This window comes from Syngnathoides biaculeatus, chromosome 6 (genome assembly GCF_019802595.1).
Source record: "Syngnathoides biaculeatus isolate LvHL_M chromosome 6, ASM1980259v1, whole genome shotgun sequence".
Taxonomy (NCBI): Eukaryota; Metazoa; Chordata; class Actinopteri; order Syngnathiformes; family Syngnathidae; genus Syngnathoides; species Syngnathoides biaculeatus.
The window spans coordinates 20,646,575-20,671,312 of NC_084645.1; the positions used below are offsets into that span (position 1 = coordinate 20,646,575).

The following is a 24,738-nucleotide window of genomic DNA, read 5'->3' on the forward strand; positions in this document are numbered from 1 at the left end:
AATGAAATATAGGTTGAATATGATTTGCAAATCATTGTGTTCTTTTTTTTTTTTTTTTTAATTTATGTTTAACACAACGTCCCAACTTCATTGGAATTGGGTCAAAATATGACAACATCGTGTTGGTGTAATGTAGTGCTGGTGACTGATGAGTGCATTGCCTTATAGAACTGTTACTATGAATGCTTTTCTTAAAAATAGGTAATTTTATAATGCTTCTCAACTTGATATTAGAGTACCCAGAATGAAATTAGTATATACACATCCTTTGTATACCTGCTGCGGGGCCACTGGGATAGACTGGCTGGTGGGAAGAGTGGGGACAAGATCTGTCTGGACACCTGGCATTTGGGGTTGAACCTGCAACACAAAAGAGAAAACATGAGAATGAATGATGAGTAAAAATAAGCTACGAGCTCTGTTCACTCATGGGAGTGGGGTTAGGATTCAAGTTTATGCCGGTGCATGGTGAATTGCAGATGGTTGAACAGGTGCAGAAACCGGATTTAGCTGCGACACAGTCCACACGTGGAAAAAAAGGACTGGGATACAAAAATAGATATGGATTGGTGCTTCTGCTTCACCATCAATGGAACACAACCTATTTGGAAAATGACTCACCATTGACACATGCTGCTGTTGCATTTGGTCATTTTGCGTCTGAGGGCATGGCACTTGGGGCTGAAGCTGTTGACTGGGAGGGGCGCAGTAGGACATTCCGGGCTGAGCAGGCTGAGCTTCGGTGAGCACAGAGGAACCACATGCTCTGTCACCTGTGTGACGGATATTGAGAGACCCAAAAAACTATTTTGGATTGACACACACATATATACAGGGTTCCCTCGCTACTTCCCGCTTCACTTTTTGCAGCTTTATTTTTTTTAAATTAATCGTAATAATTTAAAGAAACATGAAAAATACAGCCAGATCGGTATATTGCAGAAATACATGATACAAGGTGCGTGATTGGTTCCCGGCGCGACAGCGACCAATGGGAGAACGAGTGACTTTATACCGTGAACTGATTGGTTGCGCATCATCCAAGCCTCACCCAGCACCTTCCCTTGTCCCACTCTTTCCTTCTTTTGCCCGTTGCCTTGTCCACGCTGTTGACCTTTTCGCATATGCACTCTATCTTAGTGTAGTGTTCGTAATAACTTTTATTAATTTTTTTGTGATAATATTTTGGCAAGTCTGCAGGCACTTTTATCCTATTAGGGATCTAACGGGAGGAATACGCTCCTATTTGGGACCACTTTTATACTTTTTAGGCTAGAGTAGGAGCAATCAACAACTTTGTGCACCAAATGGCACGGGGACTGTGGTACCTACTGGGATGTTCTCAAAGACTCCGGACAGGGCACTTTTTCCCCTTGTTGTGATTTTCCCCATTGAGGACACAGCTTTTTGGCCAGCAAAGGCTGGGTTGAAAAATTTCAAGAGATATGGCTTCAGAAACATGCCTCTGGATGGTGCGGTTAGTCGCTTCGTGGAGGAAGAGTTTCCTGACCTCGTCAATGAGGGATGGTGGCAGAAAGTTTTTAAAATGGATGAAACAGCTTTTTTTTGGAAGAGGACGCATACATGACGTCTTTACGATCATCATGTCGCAATGCTGCAGGTGCGTGAACTTAAACCCTATACAAGCCTCTCCTCTGCCGTTGACAGACAGACAGACACAGAGAGAGAGAGAGAGAGAGAGAGAGAGAGAGAGAGAGAGGAGAGAGAGAGAGCGAGACAGAGAGAGAGAGAGAGAGAGGAGAAAGAGAAGAGAGAAAGAGAAGAGAGACGGGACTCCGCAGACGTGTGGACAGTTTAAGAGAGGACAAGTTCATGCGGGGTGCTTAGAGGGTCTAATAAAGCCTTCCGAACAGCAAACTGGTGCTTTGTGCCATTATTGATCCCGCCACCACTGTCTCTTCCCTGTGTTTTCCCAATCATGATCACGAGACTGTTGCAGGAAAGATTAACAAAGGTTTTATAATTAAAGAATTTAGTAAATTTAGTAATCTTAGTCTCAAATAAGTCGGAATACTGTTTACATATTATAAAGATACACATACATTAAAATTTCATGTGTATGTGTGTGTGTGTGTGTGGGTGGGTGGGTTCTACTTCTCGGTTTTTCACATCTCACATACCTCCAGCACTATGCTGATCAGCCTCAGGCTCCTCGGACTCCAGATGACAGGTAGCCAAACTCTGACTTTGAATTGGGACTTGCCCAGTCGACTGGGGGACATAAGAACCCCCCCTTGTCAAGCCCGTCGGCTGGGTGGGCTGTGAAGTGTTGTAGGTAGCACTGGGAAGGCTCTGCTGAGACACAGGCTGAGTTGGGATGGGTAAGCTGTGTTGGTTGGCTTGTACAGGAGGAACATGGGCGGTTGCCTGTGGCACACTCTGGGACAGAAGCGCCTCTTTGCTGGGTGGGTGGCTGGGTTGCTGAGCTGTTTGTATCGGACCCTGATGTTCTTCTTCAATTATTCTCTTCTCCTGATCTTCTCTCACCTTTGAAGGCAATTGGCAGCAAAGGTCTCACAATCCCCCACAGAGCTGTGACTCTTGTGAGAAAATGTGTAAGGAAAAAATAGCATTGAAGACATACCTGCTGTCGTTGTGCTCTCTTACGACTGATAAGAGAAACTCTGTCCTTAATGGCTTTTGCAATAGTCTTGTGGTCACCGTCGCACACATACCCGGACTCAACCTAAAGCAGAAGGTCAACCTTGGTAAAGATCATTTGTGAGTTCAATCAGTAACAACGCTCAAATTCACCATTTCCTGAGCCACGTCATCCGGGACGTCCTTCGTCAGGTCGAAGGAAAACTCGATCGCTTCATTGTCTTTGTACTTTCCCTTTAACTTCTTGATGTCCTCAATTCTCAGCCACAATTTGATCGCTTCCATCTCTCCATCATCCTCTTCAGCCAGCTCCACACGCACACCTGTGTCTTCCTGGAAGAAGGCGTGGTTCAGAAGGTCTTTGATCGAGTACCTAAACATACAAGAAAAGAAGTGAATGTAAGAAGCTGATGTGGACTGGAGTTTAGAGAGCTTGTCGACTCAAAATTTTGTGTGCGCTTCTTTAATGTGACACCTCTCATCCTTGTTCTGGCGAATACACCCCTCAATGATCTCTTTCACCTCAGGAATGGCTACTTTGTCGAAGCTCCCCGGCTTTACCCCCTACAGGAAACACAGAACACTGATTGAGAATAGACTAAGTTCATTGAGAGAGAACCAATCTTGGGAGACTAGCTCATACCTCTTCGTTGAACGCCTTTGTAAAGCTACATAACTATCTAAGCCAAGGCGAAGTAGGTTATGTTTGAATAGTAACAGTTTGACTGTTTGGCCTTCTGTTGCCAGCACTAAATAAACACTTCCTTTCCCAATTGTTTTACGGTTAAAAATAGTTGAAACTGCACAACCTTATTGAGCACAGAATAATACAAAAATGATACACGTAACATTGAGTTAATGGCAGCAGAATTGTGCCTGGAGTTTATCAAAAATCATCTCAACTTTAAATTGGAGACTATGGGACAATAGCAGGAAGAAGGAGTTCCATGTCCTCAGGCAAGACAAATGTAACACTAGAACACACAGCAACACCTAAATGTGGGTGCAGCAACACAATAAGACTTTGTTTCTCAAGTGACTAAGCCGTGTTTGATTGCCCAAAGCCTTTTCAACTAGCTTTGGTGGAACAGGGCAGTTTTGCTTTAAAATTGTGCCAACAAATAATGGAGGACCTGGCATATTTCGGAGGTTACCTAGAGTAAGGTTCAGCCTTCTTGTGTCCCTCCTAGAGGTGCTGCCATTGCAGAAGTGTGAATCATGAAATTAAATTCTTCAGCTCTTACTACTTCTCAGTAATGATTCTAACTGGAAGATTAGTCACTCAGTACTTAAAAAACATGTTTGCCTCACGTTGAAAAGTGTTCAGTTTCTTATCGGTTATCCATGCCAGAAGTCTGCATACTTGTCCGACACTTGTTAAGTCATTCGCTGCAGTTTACAAAGCAGAGTATCGCATATTGCCAGCCGTTAAATAACATTTGGCTGATTTTGTGTGACACCAACATTAAAGCACGCAAAAGAGTAGCTCCTTACTTCATGAATTGTGCGATCTCTGACAACCGGTAACATACAGTGGAGCCCCGTATACATGTGATTCAGTACCTGAGTAATCTCCTAAATGATGAGATGCTGAAACTTTTCCGAACTTCACATGTTGGCAACTCCCTCGCCCCACCCATTTGTAAGTGACATTTAAGATTCATCCTACAATCTTTCATTTCAACTAAAAAGCTGTGCTACCTTCAAATTCAAAGTTTTGGTCTGCTGTCATCTACTGGTGTCTGTTGATCAATTACATGTTGTAGACGCTTGAATTTCACTGACAAGCTGGGCAAGACCCTCTTCCAGACCTACCCGATGAAAAATATACTCGACAAATACATTGGTCAGTGGCAGCAAAAGTTGGATTCCAGTTAACCAATATAACCATGGCAGTGAGTGAGTTCAGAGAGGGGGGGGGGGGTGGAAGCAAGGGGCTCGTTGGGTCTTCTCGGAGGTTCACAGGTTTGTGGAGTTAGTCAAACTCGGGAATGTATATTCGTCTGAAAAGACACTCCATCGCAATTCACTTCAGCTAAATTTTCAAAACCGATCTTGATTGTGAAAAGACGTTTCCAGTATGGGACATTTGCCTTCTTGGCACATGGGAAGACACGGAGGCCTTAATAAAAACAAAAAAACAAACAAAAAAGACTTACGCTGGTCACTCTGCGGTAGATCTGTGCAGCATTCTGGCACTCTGAGTAAGGATACTCTGAGGTGGCCATCTCCAGCATGCACATTCCAAAGGCATATACATCCACTGACTCGTCGTACTTCTCCTCATACATCTCAGGCGCCATGAACTCAGGAGTACCTTAAATCAAAACAACTATTCAGAACTCTCTTCCTTACTGACAGCGTGGGCTTCTTAGCCCACTGCCCCTTCTCTGCTCCTCTAACCCGTGTTGGGTTGAGGAACAGGAGGATGAGAAGAGTGACCAGCCCGACATCTCCTGGGGTAGACCCTGCGAGGTGGAAGTTGGAAGAAAGAGAGAAAAAGGGGGAAGGAAGGCAAAAAAAGAGGAAAAAACAAAAGGGGGAAAAACTGAACTCAGTTAGACTGCAGCGTAGAGGGCACATGTTTGTCTGTGTAGGACCTTCAATTTTGGAATAGCAAAATTTGTTTTGAGGTAACTGATGATCAGAACGCCACATTTCTAGCCAAAGCGGGCAGTCACGGTTGAGAATGGTGAAAAGTCCCAAAATACAATTAGTTCAAAGTCTTGTCAATGATCATGTTTGAGAAACAACTAGCTATGGAAATAACTTCTGTCAAGAGTTTACCTTCAAACCACACACACATTGGATTTTATAAAACAACCTTACCTTACCTTTTGAAGTCTGACTTACCAGCTCTACTCAAACTGCAGATTGAACATGTTATTTATGGTCAAGGCTGAGAGAATCATCTCCCATAGCTAGTTACAGTTCTCAGCAATGGGCCTCTGAACATCAGCTCCTACTTATTAACAGTTCACCCTCAATCTTAGGTCATACACAGAAAAACTCATTTGTTTAATTGAATGCATTTTTTTGGGTTGTTCAAATTGATGTGTGTTCCAGCACACGGTCAAGACTTACCAGGCCCATAACAGTTCATACTTTTCTTCATTGACCAGCAGTACCCTATTTATTCCAAACTGCAGAATGGGGCACAGCTGTAGCTAGAGCCTACATTTTAAGCAAAAGGCTAACAAGAGAGAAAGTGGGGGAGAGCTCCCTGGAATACGAATGACAGGAAAAAAAAAAAAAAAAAAAAAAAAAAAAAAATCGGCAGTTCTGGAATATTTTTAAAAAAGACAAGACAAACGCTAGTTGGGAAACCTGTTGAGGCAAACCGATAAGACAGATTTGTTAAACATGATGAGCCTGATTGGCAAACAGACCACATATTTCCAAACCACAGAACAAGACCAGTCAGTCAGTCTAAGACAGATGCAACGGCCATACCTCTAGCCATGGCCAGGTTAGCCTGCAAGAAGGCATAACAACTATTATAGTAATATTATTGTCTAACAACAGAAGAAAATTAGGCGCTACTTACATTCAGTAGGTGCCTGGGAAAAAAACTTATTTTGGAGAAACATGGAAGTATCCTGTACAATGACCGATACTTGAATGGACAAAGTGAAATCCCTGTGGTGATCAATTTAAGATTACCACAGTAATTGGCCTCCAATTGAGCTGTGGTTTGAGAGACAGCTGAAACGCTGTGGTCTGTTTTTGAACCACATCGTCAAAAACAAAAAGTCATCAGGTCAAAAGACTCCCCCATGAGACACCATTTCCAATATAACAGTTCATGACCCCAGAAATAGAACTTGCCCCACAGCAAGAGAAGCAAAGGTAGGTAGAAATGATGTTCGGTGTCATACCTATAACACTCTTGGCAAAGGATGCACGCTTCAGTGTGGCCAGTCCAAGGTCTCCAATCTTAACAGATCCCGTTGGGCCAGTGATGAAAATGTTGTCGCATTTCAGGTCCCGGTGGATGATGGGAGGTGCACGGGTATGGAGGAAATGGAGCCCCTTGAGGATTTGTCGACACCAGCTTCGCAGCACTTTAATCTTCATCACCTTGAACCTCTTCAGATACCTGTAAAGAGGAATAAATGATCACTTAAAATATAATCAGCTTGTACAACGTGATGATTATACTGTGTGAAAAAACATGACCAGCACCAGATCAAACAGTTTTTAGTCTGCGGTCATGCTTGTTCTTAAGTATAATGAAAGTTTTTGTGTGTACATACGTTTTGAGTGTTCCAGAAGTCATGAGTTCGGTCACCAGAACAATGCACTTCTTGCCCTTACAGGGTCCCTCCCAGGAGTCGTAAAAGCGGACAATGTTGGGATGTTGCAATCCCTTTAACATCCCCGCTTCCTCCTTAAAGCGCTGCCTCTCCGTCTTTGACAGTTTACGGTCCTGTGGGAGTCAAACACAAAAAGCCTTAGATTTGACTACACACAAATAGACGATTTGTTCATCAAATCTGTTGTAGCAAGGCACTTTGGATAGAATATTCATTACAAGTGCTGTACTAGTAACATTTCACTGGTGCTTATAAAATTTTTTCAACTGCATGGGATGGTAAAATTCACGGGTGTTTGATCACTGAACATGTTAAAGGACGTCCATCTCTTTCTGTGACTCTTCCAGTCTCCGTTACAATCAGCTGATGACACGGTGATACTAAGATCAGTGCCCACTTCTGCAAGGCTTCAAACAGAACGTTTCGTCAGAACTTGAACGTCAGATTGTTCTGAGAGGGAACGGCCCACTGAGCTGTTACTGAGTGTCAGCAGGTTGCACGAGAGATGGAGAGAGGCTGGATAAGTCTCAGAAAGGCAAAAAAGTAGAACTGACGTCAGTATTGAATATTTCTGGAAATGAGTATTCGTAAATTGTACCATCAATTAAACAAAATTAATTTGCATGAAGTTTCAGAATTTTTTAAATGAGTTTTATCAACTGTTTACAGTTGCTTATTAGTATTCTTTCATGATTAAACAAAAACCTTTTTAAATATGTAAATTACTCTTGCGTATTATATGCAAAGAGCTCCTGGTTTGAAATACACTTTCTGGTGCTACTGAATTGTGCTGTTCAGTTCCTTGTTACAGAACAGCAAATTGTGTAAAAAGTATAAAAACTGACCAGTTGGACAATCTAGCAGGGCCGATCTAATTAAATTCATCTGTAACGAGTATACAGCGTTTTAAATGAATCCCAAAAATTCACCCCAAAGCCAATTATCCCAAACTATTTCTGAGTAGTGCATGCTGCCATAAGCACACAAAACCTAAAACCATCACTCAAACATTTAAGTGGACAAAGCTGTGGCTATTGTATACTCAAAAAATAAAAAAATAAAAATGCATTTTTGGTTTTGTCATGGATTCCAAACAAACCAAAATGAGAGCAGTAACAGGATGTCTAACAAGTTGAGAAGAGAAGTTGAGAAATATTCTTCAATCCAGAAAAAAAGCTCTGGAATGCAAGTTATTTGCACACCAAAAATTATAGTAGTGTATGAAAAGATACGGTAGGGCTCCCAAGACGCTTAATACATGTTGTTACGACAACGCTAACAGGCCTATATCCATGACAAAGCAAGGAACGAAAAGAAAATATTATTTGAGCTAATGGGCTTGATAAAGCAAGTACCAGCTAAATAACTTCAATGATGCTTGTAAACTTGTCACTTCATAAACAGGAATAGGACCCAAAAATAATACTGTCCATCGGACAGAAAGACGGCAGTACACCAAAAATCTGGAATGCGCATAACCGCCCTTCTCAAATTTCCAGAGTAATTCCTGGTGTGACCTACATTTACAACATGCAGAACTTTTGTTTCACAAACCAGCGTCCACCAAGACTGTCCCACTGAATCCCCAATCCCTAAAACCTCGTATGAGACTTGGCCACCAGCCAGACTGTCCAGGAAATTCAACCCACTGAAGAGAGTGTAACCTGTATGTGCATGCCGGAGAAGGAAAAGAACTTGCATTGTGACTAATAGCTTTGGCATTTGCAGTCATTTTTGTTCAAAGCTGAATGTTTGGAATGTCTACGGCACAACTGCAGGGGGGGGGGAATAAAACTGGAATAAAATTGACAAGTCAGAGATGACACTCGATCAGGAATATGCACTCAGACCCACTGACCTACTTTCTAGAGTGTTTATCATGTGGCGAAGCGGTTCCTCTTTCCTCTTTTTGCACACCACGTGATGACAGCCATGTCAAACATCCACAGTGCACACAGGCTCAGTGTTCCACCAATAAGCCCGACAAATACCAACCTAGGCCATTAATGGTCATGTTTCTACTAACCGTGCGCTTATACAGACTTATAAAACAAAACGTCACCAAGACCCAAGCTTATGAGACCGAAAGCTGGGGTGATGTCAGGTTCATGAAAACATGCTAGTGGTAGGTAATGAGGCATACATTGGCAAAAAGTTGACCCACTGTTGAGTTACTAAAAGCAATTCTACTGAGTAAATTTGAGTGCTATGCTACTTTTCTGCATTCCCTGCTGCACTGTAACCATTATTCAAATAACATATTTGAATGAAGCAGTTCAAGGAACCAAAATCGTAAACACAAGTATCATTGGAATAATGAGCTTCAGATATTCAATGGAGCCAAAAAGTAACAAAAGATGTATTATGAATTTACGGGACTGGTAGATGAGCATGTCCTTGTCGTTGGTTGTATCACATGGCAGCAGCCTTACCGAAGATAACGCAATTGAAAACGTTCGCCACATATGCAAGAAAATCATCCAGGGTACAAATTGATTCGTTCTACTTACAGCTAACTACAATTCCTTTCTGAAAAGAGTCAAGCCCAGAACAGCAAAGCAGAAAATGCTTCTCGGCAAACACCAACATAAATAACCCAACAACCCCTAAAAATAGGTAAGAGTGGGGGGGGGGAATAAAAAAAAATAAAAAACTTATGCTGAGGTCTGCCTGTGTCAGGTCCTTCTGAGGTTGACACTGAGGACTAGAATCAAACCGTAGGTGTAGCATTAGATGAGTTCTGGCTCAGATGATGGATCAAAACAAGATCCTTATTGATTGTGTGAGTCATGGAGAACGTGGTGCTGAGGTCAAAGATTGGTCTAATGGTGAGTCAAGTGTTAAACATGACCAATCACCGCCATTTCATATCTGACAAAATTGTTTTCACTTAACATGAAGCAAGCACACAAACCAACATTCGGCAAGCCTTACACCAAATTGTCAGATTTCTTTTAAAAACCTTTTCAAATAAAGTATCTTCCCCTTATTCCCCACCCGTTATACATAACCCTGAATATGTTTTAATAAAACTGTTCATCTTTATGCGTTTAACATCAATACATTCAGATTTTTCAAAAACCATTTTCCCAGCACCAACACACGTAGAGAAGCAAATGTGGTCCTTCGGCACGTTTGAAACCTGGGTCAAATGGGTTCAACTGGCCTTAAGTTACCAGACTTAACCCAACCTTTAATACCACAATTATTAAATTGAAATTATACAAATCATCAATACTATACACAAAAACACTAACAGTATGCAATTGTGCCATATACATACTCTGAACTCTTGAGCAGTTTGAAAAATTATATTTGTATAACAGCATGACCAAAACATGAAATTAAAGAAGAAAAAAAGGTCAAAGACAGCGCACTAACTAAATTAATCAATAAGCATCAAATGAACACAAAGACATCAAATTTGAAAAAAAAAAAAAAGTACTAATTTACTTCCGGTTTAGATAATGGGTCACATATGACCCAGTGGGCCTTACCTACAAAAAAAAACAATGCATTTAATGCAGGCATGTGAGACGTTGGGCTTTAAGGGTACAATAAGGAACTGTGGTGCGTTGTGTTTATACAGTGGGGCCCTTAATTACACTGGGTCACATGTGAGGTCCATGGCTTCTCCGGGGTTAAATGTAATAATGCGAGCAGATGGCCATGGACATTCTTGCTCGTCTAAGTTGGCTCTGATGTATTTCTGCTTTCGACGTAGTAGGCCCCGTTCTCTGGCTTGGTGAGGGTGAATTTGAGCAGATTAGAATGACACGGCGGCACATAAAGGCTAAAATCTGATCGGACCCCCCCCCCCCCCCCAAAAAAATGCAACAAATGAGAATTTAAGTTGTGTGTTTGGATAATGTCCATCATATGTCATAAAATAGAATCGCTTTGGATGTCAAATGAAATCGGTCTGACCTTAGCTGCATGCTCAAATCATTCTTAATCATATTATCACTTTGTCAATCTAAATTAAAAGACTACTCTGTGTGTATCATAGTTTTTAAGCCTAAATATTTAAAGTGAGCATACTATTTATACACTTGTATGAAAAGCTTTAAAATTGTACTTAAAACATTGGCAATACAGTTAATGTTCTCTGCTGGTAACAGTCATGCAAAAGGATTATTTCAAATTTCTCTTAGTTTAGTATTTCAGGCTAAAATTACCGATACTGCGTAATGGAATGCTTGGACGGACGTGAGCAACCAGCTGGACAGGTGGCTATGAAAGCCTCTGGGGAGGTGGGGGGGCGGAGATGCCTGGGGCTCTGAATGTTTGGCATTGGGTAGAGTTGGTGAGGAAACAGGTGGGAATTGAAGGGAGCAACTGGGAGAGGACGTGGCTGAAGATGGACAAGCGTGGGATGAAATCGGGAGTCCCCTAAATTCTATTCCTCCTACTTCCTGACCAATGTGATCTACTTACTGCAAAAGCATGCCCGCAATGTGAAATCCGTAACAAATCAGTGGGTTTATGGGGGAGCTGAAAAAGGTGGAGATTAGCAAATTTTCTCGCAAATACATGTTGTTTGCAGCAGTTTTGAATGCAAGAACTGCCATATTCATTTCCGGGGAGCCTTTAAAATGCTTTACATTACTACCTTCAACTTGTGTTTACTGAAGTTATTCCAAGTGTTAATTGCTGCGGCTCTTTCGTTGGAGCCTTTGTACATCGACATTTTCAGTGTCGTCATGTTTAATAAGCATGAAACACTCACACGCCTGCTACCCTTTGACCGTTTGTTCAAGACAATTCCAAAGGATCAACAGAAGCAAAACCTGTCAGACTTGTTAAATTAGCATACGAGCGCTCGGCTACCGCTTCCATCTGGCACCAAACTCCCAGGGAACAGCTCAAGCCGACTCGTTTCTGCTTCACTGACTGAGGCATCAACAGGAATCAAAGCAATGCGCAAATTAGAAGAGTGCTCATATTTTTTACTTTTTAAAACTCAATAACATTTAGTTTAGTTACATTTTCCACAGTAAACAAAACTCAAGTTGCACCTTAAAATGTACATTGATTAAATCTCCCTGGGGGTGGTGTAAAGATGGAAAAACAAGAACGTGGGTGATCATGGTACAGCTTTAAAAATCATGTGAGAGGGTTTTCACTCTGTGTGCAAGTGGAACATTTCCAGTAAATGAAAAAAAATCTGACCAACCACAGGAATTTTGACTGTCACGTTTTCACGCTTATAGTTTCAGAATAGCCCAAGCCTATGCATGACACACTACCGCTTATGATTAAACAGTTTTAAAAAAAGAAATCAAATCATGATTTTAATCATGCCATAGGGTAAATGAGCACACAGTTCCATTTATTATGTTGCAGTTTTCCTACAGTTTTAAATTCTCATCACAAAGGTATCTGCTCACATGAAATGGTACGTCATATACATTGTTACTTTTGTACTTATCCCATGGGTAGCAGTCAATACAAATTATAATGATGTAAAAAAAAAAAAAAAAAAAAAAGAATCACAAATGTAAACAAGAGACACTGAGTGACAGTGATTCAGGTTGGCTCTGTGCTCAAAGCAAATCGAAGAAGATCTACAAACACTAAAGGGGATTAATGTAAAAAGAATAGGCTTAGCAGCAAACATTTCAAGTGTGGACACATCTTCATGAGCAGAAGAAAAATTGGCACAAATCACAAGACAAAAATACATGCTATAAATAAAAAAATAATCCTGTGATCTTGATGCTATATTTTTAATACTATTGAAAATATTCGTTTTAAAAATTAAAAAAAAAAAAAAAAAAAACATTACAAAGAGTACAAAGGATATCCCAAAAAAAGTACTGCATTTTCCGCACTATAAGGCCCACCAAAGAGCCTTTAATTTTCTCAAAAGCCGACAGTGCGCCTTATATATGATTCGCTATTGAGCCACAACCGGTCTCGCAACTCCAGTAAGCAGCCGCTGACTCCATTTTCCCCTGTAGAAGTAGTAGCGTACAGTGTATGCTAGAATATATGAGTGCGCGAAGCGTGCACTTTCATTTCCATTTGTGTAAAGACCCCAAAATGGCTCCTATACTACTACTATTACTACTACGTCACTGACGTTACCACAAGAAAAATAAATGTTTATTCCTTTTGGGAGTGAACGGAGTTGTCAGAACGCTGGTTTGTACTCTATTAAAGCTTGACTGACCTATCTGACTGTTTTGTTAACGTTCCCTTTTGCGCAGCTTCATCTAATGGATGCCTAACGTATGAAAAAGTTTTGAAATAGGCCGTTGATTGAATGTGCGCCTTATATATGGAAAACGTTTTGAGAGAGGCCATTCATTAAGGTGCGCCTTATAGTGCGGAAAATACAGTACTATAGCAAAACACAACATACAGTTGAAGCCATACGTTTACATAAACTGTGCAATTTTTTTTCCTCTCACTGTCTGAAGTCAATTCAGACTAAACCTTCCCATGTTTCAGGTTAGGATCACCAAAATCATTTAATAATGTTAAAGAGCCACTGATACCTAAAACATAATTCGGCAAATCAACCCCAGAACTAAAGACCCTGTGACATTACAGTGAAACGAGTCCTGCATCAAGTCCAGTCTGAAATGCCACTCACCGAGAATTGAGCCATTACTCCTAAAACTTGTTTTTATTACAGTTTGCAAAAAGACACCAAGACAAAGATCTTAACATCTGGAGACTTGGGCGCATATGGGTCTTCCAAATGTACAATGACCCTTAGCATAACGCCAAATAGATTAAAATTGTATTGATGATCGATCACAAAGTCAATGTCTTGGTGTGGCCATCACAAAGCCCTAAAAACAGGAGAGGTTTAGTCTGATTTGACTTCAGTGAGAAAAAAATGAAATGTGTTTTTACACAGTTTATTTAAACTTTTGGGTTCAACCGTATCGACTCCATCGATATGACTTGGCAACAGCCAGATGTCGCTTGATACCAAGAACTGCATTGTTTGTTCTTTAAGGCAGTGATGCCCAATAAGTGTCCCATGAGAGCTCTTCTATTGTGCCGAGGGAAATAACATTACACCCAAATGGTCAAAATATTTACAACAAATGTATATCTTTGTTCATCCATCTATGGCAGCGTCAGATAAAGACAGAACAAAGAAATGTTCTTCTTTTTTATGGCAGAAAGTGAAGAACTGACTTATTTTTCCACTTTGACATTTTTGTTTGATGGTATGCCATCAGATTTTTCTAACGTCAAATGAGCCTTGGCTCAATAAAGTTTGGTAATCGCTGATTAAAGCTAATATGATAACATTTTAGATTGCCCATTTCATATGCAATGCAATTCACCTATGATTAAAATTTTAATTCAAATTCATTAAACCCTGGCTTAAGAAACCCATATGATGAGGTTTTGCTTGGTAAACGGCAAGCTTCAACAGCCAATCGGACTCCAGCTCCTCATCTCACTGACTAAGCCACACCCCTTTAAAGGAACACACGCAACACAGGAATATCCCAATACGTACAGCAATCACACTTTGAAACCCATTTATGTATTCACATTTTTGTTGAGTTATACAATTTTACTAGCCATCTTTATTATACACGTTTTTTGGGGGAAATTTTTTTTAACGACATTTCAATGCATTTCAATAAAAAACATTGATTTGTAACAAGTGAATTGAGTTAAAAACTCATGAGTAATATTACCACTGTTTAAATCAGCGTATATATTGATGCTAAAACAACACGTTTCTTGACGTGAAGAAGTTAAAAATGAAACGTTAAACTGGGGCCACTCGTGAGGAAGCCAAGGGGAGGGGGGAAAAGATAGGCCGAAACAAGCCTTGGCAGGCCATCCTGCTGTGCTTCACACAGGAGATTCTTCTGTCAGGAATGTGACCCATTTTACATTCACACAAGCATTCAGAGCATGAGCGCAAACGAGGATGCGTGCCATCGGGTGTTGTGTACGGGGGAGGGGCACGTGCCTGTAATCTTCACGTTGCGCCTAAGTGTGCATGTGAAGCTAAGGTTGCTAAATGTGTGTTGCTGTGGGACGGGCTGAGAGCGTGACAGGGGGAAGAAAAAAAAAAAAAAAAAAACAATCATGTGGCGAATGAGGTCAACCTTTGCTCAGGGCCATGGAGCCGCTTCAGATGGACACAGGCAGAAAGCTACCCCCCCCACCCCACCCCACCCCAATCTGTTAAGCATATTTTGCTTCGGCTACAGCTAATTGGCATTTGGCACAAAGAAAAAGACCAATTACATTAAGTGCCCATTTAACAAATGTCATTGTATTAAGGGTAAGCGTCATTTAAGAAACTAACTTTGCCCAAGTTTTAATTGTTTTTGCACCTCTTCAGAGCACTAATTTCAATGACATTCACTATTATGTTGATTATCCATTCTAAGTTCCAAAAAGGAGCGGAAATGTTACTGAATCAATATAGGAAATTACAATGACGAGCGGATTGTGTACAGTGGATAAGTCCAACCGAAGAAGAAGAAGAATGTTCATTGTACAACCATTTGGATAACATCCTGCTCTTTGGAGGAAGAAACTTGAAGTGTGTATGGATACGAACCATAAGAAAAACAACGCGGCAGGAGGGGGTGGGGGGGGTTGCAGGTGTTCCTATGCTGCTCATCGTGTGAAACAATCAAAAAGGAAATGTGAGTCAGTGCGGCCTCTGAGGGGATATGTCAGCGGATGTTACTCAGGTAACAGAGTGGAAATTGCATCAACTGTATGCCAAAATATTTTTTTTCTTCCACAAAACTGGGTCATCTAAGATATATGTTCATTGTTATATGAGGATAGAAAAACGGAAAATGTCTGGTTCTGGTACAAAAATATTGCCTGGACAAAAACAAAATACACTCAATCATCATTCCCTGAGGTAAAACTACAAGGTTGGATTTTCATCAGTAGACAAAGACCCTGCCGCCGGGCTATCTCCATAACGTATGCTCTTAAATCAGAGTAAAATGTGGTCAGAAGATCAAGGAGCACTGGATGCAAGCAGCATACAACCTTTTGCCCATTAACCGCATTCCCATCACTCAACATCAACATCGCGTTTGACTTGGTTAGAAAAAAAGTCAACTGATTCTTGAGCGGTTTAAATTCATGAAATACATTAAATGTGATTAGAAGCCTACTGGCATCACTGAAGAGATTGTGGTGGACGCTGGCACTTTCCCCGTACAGGGGTTATGGAGACACAATGAACCCAACACTCCACTGCAGCTCCAGTTTTTTAGCGATTGATTCTTACCACAGACCACAATGAATATATGCCCGTGTATATTGTGCACTCATTGTTTTTTATCCTCCTTGCATATAAAACTAGTATTTGATTAAAGGTTGGTAGAGAGCCACTTCTTTACCGGTTTCTGTCAGCCCGTATTTCACGTTAACATAAAGCTTGCGGACTTCTATTTACATGAAATCAAAGCATTTTGGTCTTTAAAAATACAATGGACGCGACAAATGGAAGCAAGCTCGCACAGGCACAAAGGAATACTTTTAAGTCTGCTTCAATAAATTTTTGTTCAAAAGCACGTGGTCTCAGTCCTTACTGTAGGCGGGCCTGGAACGGTACCCCCCATGATAAACGATAGTTTGCAATAGCGTGCAACGTAACCTTGACATGTAAGATGTCAGTACGGTGAGAAACCAAAGACCCACTCCCTGTGAAGACAATATTATGCGAGATAAACTAAAGGTCCAAAACGATTTCTTACCTGCAACTCACACCAAGCCACCTCCACCGTGGTTTCGGTATCCAAGCCCTTGTAGACCGTCTTGAACGAGCCACGTCCAATTTCAATGTCGAACTTGAGGAACCGTCCATCCGGCGATGTTCCCACTGCTTTCGTCTCGGCCTCTTCGATGTCCTCCTGCACTTTCTTCTCCGCTTCCCTCTGCTCCGCCTCGGCGCGAGCTTTGGCGGCGTCTTTGTCCTCTTCCTCCCCTTCCCCTTCCCCTTCGTGCGCTACCTTTGCGTCGGCTGAGTTGTCCAGCTCGCTTTGACTCAAGTCTGGCGACATTTGGGTCTCCACCGCCAACTCTGTGTCACAGACATCTTGTATGATGGCAGACGCCTGATGCGTAGGCACGACGTTCACCTTGACGATTTCCAGGTCCTTTCGCTGTCCGCTTTCCAGACACTCAGCAGCCTCCTCTTTACGAGGCAGGCTTTGTTCAACCTGCGGGGCGCGAACGACGGCGGCCTGCTGCCGCTGCGCCGGGGCTTCTCGCGGTTGGTTCCGCTGAGTGGCGGGTATAGGGATCCTGCTGGGCAACGGGAGGGCCAACGCCGTGGCATTGGAGTCGCTGATGACACTGCGGCGCAAGAAGCGGTGCTCCGGGTTGCAGCGGTCACGCTCCATGGTGTGATGCCGCCGCCTCACCTCGGTCGGACGGGATTCATTTACCATTGAGTCTGACCCAGAGCTGGGACCGTTTCCACTCTTTGGAGGGGGAGCCAGGAACTTCACCATTTTGTCATCAGGCTTTTCCGACATCCCACACAAAGAGTACAGGAAGATTAGAAGTGAAAAACTAAAATAAGGAGACTTCCATGACGACTTTTTTTTTTTTTTTTTTTTTAGCAGTACCAGGGACCTAAAGTGAAAAAAACCAAAAAGTTTCAAATTTCCTTTCCTTTTTGCTTAATGTCCGTCTTCATACACATAGTGCACAGATTGGAGAAGGGTGACGGGAAGCGTTCTTTTGGAAAAGGTTTGAACACCACAGCAGGTCACAGAGTTATGATGTTGGATTTCAAATCTCTCTAAGCCCACACAACCCATTCTGTAAGACACGACGGGCTGCAGCTTCTGTCAAACATAAGGACTCGCTGGTGAGGAACAAACACACGAAGCTTTCTTACTGATGCCCGACTTCTGAGCAAAGGCCCACTGGTAAAATAATCCAAATTTACTCTTGTCCAATTTCACTGCAAGAGAAAAGAAGAAAAAAAATGCTTCAGATTGGACGCAAAAATGTAAAGCTGAAGCCAATACAAAACAGACTGCATGATATATATTAGTGATCCAGCATGTTTTTAAAGCAGTGTCTACAGAGCAATGAAATCACAGTGCTGAGATGCTATTGCTGAACTCTTTGATTAGACTGCTGTATATTTTGAGCTTCAGCTTCCCACAGACAAAATTCTTTTTTTTTTTCCCCTTTTTGTTGTTTCTGTTTTAGTCCTTTAAAAATAAATCCAGACTATTGTTACTACTCCCACTTGTCAAAACATCACCTGACACATTTGCAATTTAATAGGATCCTACACCGGAGCTGAATCTCCAATCAACCTTTAGTGAGCTACAATAACATTGCAGTAATTAGAATAATGGCTGTGGTTGGGAGTTGGCAGCGCTGCATTTTGATGATCATACTCAACAAAGCAATTTGAATTTGACAAAATACAATAAAGATCACAAGGTATGACCTCGTGACAGAATCAGTGCCAATAACCTTATCAATTAGCTTTATTTACAGACATGAGGTCCAGGCACAGACAAAAAAAAAAGACATTAAATATCCAGGTATGGGTGTACAGATACATAAGGCGGCGACGTAGGAGGAGCCGGGAGGAACAGTGATTATGTCACCACAGCATGTGACTAAAACTGGCCAATCACAAGTGATGAGCTCCGCGTCTTTCCCACGTGACCGCGGGTGTATAGAGGCCTTTAATGCTACCGTATATCAAATTCTTATATATTTGCATAGTTTCCCCACTTTAAATGTTTAAAATCATCCGAAAATGTAAATATCAGAAAAAAAATAAATCAAGTGAAAAATCTTATTTTAAATGGCGGTTTTATTGATTAAGAAAAAAAATAACTACCCAAAGCTACCTGGCAGTGTGAAAAAGTAATGGACCCCCTTGTTAACTGTAGTTAATCACGTTTTGGTTCATCTGCAGTGATGAAACCCAAGCCTGATTAAAAAAAAAAAAAAATCACTTAAATGGAACCTTTTTGACAAAATGAAGTCTGCCAATAACGCAGCAACAAATCCCCACGGTAGAAAGAAATTCAAGAACAGATGAGAAATAATGTAATTGGCATCATCAGTCTGGAAAGGTTTACAAAGCCATTTTGTAATGTGACAGGACTCCAGCAACTCAGTGAGACCCATGATCTTCAAACGGAGAAAATATGGAACAGTTATGAACATTCTCATGAATAGGCAGGCTTCAAAAATTACCCCAAGAGCACAGCAACAATTCACCCAGGAGCTTACAATATCACCCAGGACAACATGTGAAGAACCGCATGCCTCCTTTGCCTCAGTTCAGTGTTCATGACTCAACAGTAAAGACAAGAGTCAGTAAAATATCATCCATGGTTCCGAGGCAAAAAACCACTTCTGACACAAAACAACAAGAGCTGGCCTTAGTGTTTACACCCCAAAAAAGATATACAAATGATTCAAGACTTTTAGGAGAATATTCTATGGACTAATGTGGTGAAAGCTGAACTTTTTACAAGGTGTCTTAATATATCTGTCATAAATGCAACAGCATATTTGAAAAGATTATCATACCAACAATTGTGGTGCGGTGGTTTGATTGATGGACATGTAGTTTCTTGGACTCCTTTGCACATTGAGGACCTGGAGAACTTGTTATATTTTATAGCCTCTTGAATTGTTCTCTTTACCAGAAAATACATGGACTATTTTTGCTATTTTAGACCTCCCCAGAGAGAGAGAGAGAGAGAAAGAGAGAAAAATAATCATTCAAAGCAACCCAGTGCTTTGATCGTTCGATGTGGGGTCTTACTATCACTGTGAAGTCACCAAAGGTTCCACTGTTTGCCTTATATTCACAACCACAAAGGGTAATTGTAACTTTAAGAGAGGATATTTTGATGGACGGGTCCCAATCACTATGACTACACCGGCCTGCTGTGTTCATCTCTCAATCACGGCAAGCTTCGTTATTTAATCCAGCTGTATTGTATTGTTGTAAACCATAAGATACGCATGCTTACATATACTGTATATGATGGCTTGCCGGCCAAAGAGTAGAATTTATTTTTTGGGGGATGGAAGGGGACCTTTAAACTTGACCTCATATGCAACTAGTTTCCTCACACTGCCCCACCCCAACATCTGGATTTAGGCCTGTTTTCCACCCCATACCCCCAAAGGTCTGGGGTGTATCTCAATAAATTGAGCACCTAGAGAAAGGTAACGTGGGTGCATAATGAAGCTTGAAGTGGATAGACATTTAAATTTTAAACTATGTCCACCGTACAGCCCACAAATCTCGACCATTTGTTGGTTTAAAGTGCTCTGGAGTTTAATTGACAGCTACTAATAAGTAGGTCATCGGCTCGGATCTCAAACTCAGTAAATTGTAATTAAAATGTTCACATTGGATTACTTGTCAAAGAACACTTAACGATAACGCCGCACTGTAGCGCCGGCAGGATGGCTAAAAACGCGTACTCAGATATCGTTATCGGTCACTGCAACCACCATCAAGGCCACTTTTAGCCCCGCGGGAATATGCAGTCAATGACAATCGATTTGTTTAATTAAGGCATCCATAGCCTACCGCGTCTGAAGCACACCACCAACCGAACCGGGCCGAGTTTACTTCCAACCGTACATTCGAAAGGCACAATAATGAGTACAGACGTTTTTATATGTGTCGCTCCACTGACACTTTACCTATTGGCCACTCGTCAGGTGTACCTACGTCCCCCGTCCCCCCCGGCTCTTTATATGACGACGAATGCACTTTAAGCGGCAGCATTTTCAAAGACACAAAGCATGAAGGAGGAACCAGCTCTTTGTTAGCTCCCGAGCATCGGGCTAGTTAGCTCCGGAGAGCTAATCCCGTCGTCTTCCCGGCGGCCTAACGACTCAAACGTCACGTCGCCTATTTTAAACAGGATGCACCCCGCCGTTAGCCTCCCCCCCCCCCCCCGTAGCCTAGCTGTCGTATGTACGTCTACTGTCGAAAAGTAAACGACAACCATCAATGGCGTTACCGTGTCGGGGTCCGGTTTCCATTCCTGGATGATTACCATGGTGAACCGGGTACATTCGACGGGCCAACGCCGACGAGAGAGCTCCCAGGTGGGCAGGCCGGCGGTGACAAGTAGCGTCACCTAGCTTAGCATGCTAACCCTTAGCTAGGCGGGTCTTGCAGATGGCCGAACTAGACCCGCCCCCCTATACATCCCCCCCCACCTCCCTCCATACGTTTCAACGTAGCTCTTATTTGAAATTTAAACAAAAACACTTGAATTCTTCAAAGACACACGCTCACATTTCTACCGTTGTCACGTATCTGCGGGTCCAGCAGATAGACGGCGACTTACCTCGTATTCAAAACACAACCGACACGATTCACACCGGCATCGAAATGCTTCTCGCGGCGGGAGTCGTCTAAAAATGAATACATGGTCGGCATCCGAGTATTTTACATAGGAAAAACGCCCGGTGTACCGAAAACAAAAACTAAGACATAATTTTGGTCCCCGAAAATCCCCCAGCAACGCAGTTCCTTCGTATTGACGGAGAAACGGGAGGGGGTTCCTTCTGCGCATGCGCGAGTGCCCAATGACCTCATAAGCATCCCCGCGTTCACATCCCCGATCTGTCAATCAAAACGTGAACGTTCTTCTCGTCACGGAGCATCTTTTGACACATTTTCCGTTGTTATAGTGTTGCTGCGACTATCGTTTACAATTAGAATGACAATTACAGCAAATCACACAATTTTTTTAAACGTGGTTTTCTTTGCAATCGCCTTTTAATATATTTTAGGCATTAGTGGGGGAATGGTGCACTTTGAAAATAGTTCCCAGAATTGACATGACGGTTATAACGTGCACTTGACATAGTTTTGTTTTCTCTTGTTGTCGTTGTAGTTGTATACTACTCCCTGCTGGTGGATGTTTAATAAAACACGCTCCTTGTTTCCTCAAACGTCTCATACGTAGATTTATTTTACAGGTCATCAAAGTGAGGAAGGAGGACCACACGATGTTAAACATTGCACAAAATTACAACTGCTTTTTTTCCCATTTCTAATAAACTTTTAAGTGCAATAAAGTTGCATTCAACCCTTTCAAACGTTTCTTCACATCCATTTTTTTCACTTACGTGCAACACATTAATTTAATGTTTTTTAAAGTACATTTTCCCTCTATAAAAGCACAGTGTAGGTTTTCAAGATGTAGATCATGTTAAGTACAGTTAAGTTGTATTTAACTTTTAAGGTCAAAACTTTTGGATTTAACTTTTTAGAAAATGTTGTTTTCATTTCATTATATTTCAATAGAATCGTAATTTAAGTACAGTTGGGTTCCCCCCCCCCCCATTTATGTATATAAATTGTGGGTGGCCAGAAATGCAGCTGTAGAGTATTGGCCTCACAGTTCTGAGGACCAGGGTTCAAATCCCGGACCCGCCTGTGTGGAGTTTGCATGTTCTCCCCGTGCCTGTGTGCCTTTTCTCCGGGTACTCCGGTTTCCTCCCGCATCCCCAAAAACGTGCAACGTTAATTGAACACTCTAAATTGCCCCTAGGTGTGATTGTGAGTGTGACTTTTTGTCTGTCTCCACGTGCCCTGCGATTGGCTGGCAACCAGTTCAGGGCGTAGCCCGCCTCCTGCTCGATGACAGCGGGGATTGGTTCCAGGACCCGCGCGACCCTCGTGAGGATAAGCATCTCAGAAAATGGATGGATGGTTGAAATACACTCGCACAGTAGAAAAACAAGTCAGGCTGTAGTCTTAAAAAGTACACTATATTGAATATGTTGTAATCCCTTGCAGGATGATGCACAATTGAAACATTTACACCTTGATTAAATGTAGGAACACAAAAACTGTATTCAAATCTTCTTCTTTTCCTTTCGGCTCGTCCCGTTAGAGTTGCCATGGGGGCTCGTCTTTTTCCATCATCCTCTCTTAACACCCACAGTTTTCATGTCCTCCCTCACCACATCCATCAACCTTTCCTTTGCTCTTCTCTCACTCTTTTGGTAGCTCCATCCTCAGCGCCCTTCTCCCAATATACTCCCTCCCTCTCTCGCCTCCGGACATGTCCAAACCATCGAAGTCTGCTCTCTCGAGCCTTGTCTCCAAAACATCCAACTTTGGCCGTCCATCTAATGAGTCACTTTTTACACCAACTATCAGCTCAAAGAATGCTTCGTTCTCAAGCCATTATGACCGACAATCAAATGTGAAGGGCTGATAAACACTTCTTAAATGACACATCTGTTTGAAATATTTGGGGGTAAAAAATCTCAAAATTGTAACATTCTCTCAAGCTTGTCTCCTCAAACATATGTTTAGGTCATGTGGAACTATACTGACCTTTGAACTACATTTTTTCCCTCTTTTTTAAAACTCATTCAGTTCGTCCCAGTTAACATAGACATTCTAAAATATCCATCCATCCTTCAATTTTCAGAGCCTCTTATCCTCACGAGGGTCCCGGGAGTGCTGGAGCCTATCCCAGCTGTCATCTGGCAGGAGGCGGGCGGGTCACACCCTGAACTGGTCGCCAGTCAGTCGCAGGGCACATCGAGATAAACAACGCCACTCACAATCACACCTCGGGGCAATTTAGAGTGTCCAATTAATGTTGCATGTTTTTTGGGATGTGGGAGGAAATCGGAGTGGCCGGAGAAAAGCCACGCAGGCACGGGGAAAACACGCAAACTCCACACAGGCAGGTCTGGGATCGAACCCGTGACTTCAGAATTGTGAGGCCAACGCTTTCCAGCTACTCCTACTTTGGTTTGACTTTTTTTTTTTTTTGTCCAATCTTATTTCATCCTCTTTGTCTTCCCATGTCAACAATATAAACTACCCGTGGCCTTCAGAATCAGTAGTGCTGGCTGATATAATTTATATTCCACTCCAATAGTGTGTAATAGTAATAGATGATAATATTTCAAATTAATCTTCACAGAGCCAGCTCACTGGCTCTCAGTAATGTTGGCATTTTATGTCCTTTGTTTAGTTGGTTAAAAAAAATCATCCATCCATCCATCCATTAATTTTCCAAGCCGCCTATCCTCACAAGGGTCGCTTGTTTCAGCCAATTTCGACAACACACATGAATAAATCAAACATCGATGCCGAGTATATCTTATTCTGGACCTGATAGTTCTGGGATTAATCAATGGATTAAGTGGGGCGAGTCCCCACCGGTAGACCAGAAACCAAAATCGGTCGCCCGGCAATCATAAAATGGCAGGAATAACCCCGCGCGGATGTGCCTAATGTTCTGACCGTCCCCTTTCTCGTGACCGCGCACGGTGAAACAGAAGCGTGGCGAGGTTACAGTGTCGGGAGCGCGCATCGGAGGCTTGCTGACGTCACTGAAGCGCCCTGGCTGTGCTCTTGTGAGGAAAAAAAAAAAAAAAAGATGGCAAAATCTTGTATACAACTCTCGAGCTACTAACACCGAAAATTAAGTCATTTTGCCATCGGGTGTCCATTGTGTAAGTGTTCGGGAAGCCGTGCTGATTTTGGATGCTAACAGAGAGGAAAAAAAGCCAGTTTATTGCAGAGGTTCTCACCACTGGCTATTGTGCTGTTAGCAGCGAGGAGGAAAAAAGAAGAAGAAGAAGAAGAAGAGACCACGTCCATGGATCACAGCAGCCTCCATAATATGTCACAGTGAACGTGCGTTGACAGGTATGTAAACGCCCTCGTTGACGTGAAAAAAAAAAAAAAAAAAGCTGCTGAGGAAAACGCTTCGATTAGGAGGGTGTCTCCACCTCGGCGGTCCCGTGTTCCGTGTCTTGTGAAAATTGTGCAAAATAAAAATGT

At 42.1% G+C, this 24,738-nt stretch overlaps 2 protein-coding genes across 13 annotated transcripts in view; one reads left to right on the top strand and one right to left on the bottom strand.

Annotated features, from left to right (window-relative positions):
* wnk1a (WNK lysine deficient protein kinase 1a) overlaps positions 1 to 21,548 on the bottom strand; it is a 34,884-nt gene extending 13,336 nt beyond the window's left edge. The window contains exons 1-11 of one of the 7 annotated variants that reach the window (XM_061821832.1): positions 21,266 to 21,548; positions 16,655 to 17,871; positions 6,879 to 7,051; positions 6,501 to 6,721; positions 4,782 to 4,939; positions 3,098 to 3,186; positions 2,776 to 2,995; positions 2,606 to 2,707; positions 2,142 to 2,508; positions 622 to 773; positions 277 to 360 (exon numbers count right to left, since the gene is read on the bottom strand). In XM_061821832.1, the coding sequence (XP_061677816.1) occupies positions 277 to 360; positions 622 to 773; positions 2,142 to 2,508; positions 2,606 to 2,707; positions 2,776 to 2,995; positions 3,098 to 3,186; positions 4,782 to 4,939; positions 6,501 to 6,721; positions 6,879 to 7,051; positions 16,655 to 17,437 (2,349 nt within the window). In that variant the 5' untranslated portion in view covers positions 17,438 to 17,871; positions 21,266 to 21,548. Of the gene's footprint in view, positions 1 to 276; positions 361 to 621; positions 774 to 2,141; positions 2,509 to 2,605; positions 2,708 to 2,775; positions 2,996 to 3,097; positions 3,187 to 4,781; positions 4,940 to 6,500; positions 6,722 to 6,878; positions 7,052 to 16,654; positions 17,872 to 19,475; positions 20,432 to 20,493; positions 20,806 to 20,932; positions 21,071 to 21,265 lie in introns of those variants that run through there. The other 6 variants (XM_061821833.1, XM_061821827.1, XM_061821828.1 and 3 more) reach the window with 6 other exon arrangements.
* The window catches only part of LOC133501818 (ELKS/Rab6-interacting/CAST family member 1-like), a 30,241-nt gene continuing 26,434 nt past the window's right edge, over positions 20,932 to 24,738 (top strand). For 2 of the 6 annotated variants that reach the window (XR_009795288.1, XM_061821839.1), the window contains exon 1: positions 24,241 to 24,603. The gene's annotated coding sequence lies outside the window, so the exon portion shown is untranslated. Of the gene's footprint in view, positions 21,021 to 24,240; positions 24,604 to 24,738 lie in introns of those variants that run through there. The other 4 variants (XM_061821838.1, XM_061821837.1, XM_061821836.1 and 1 more) reach the window with 4 other exon arrangements.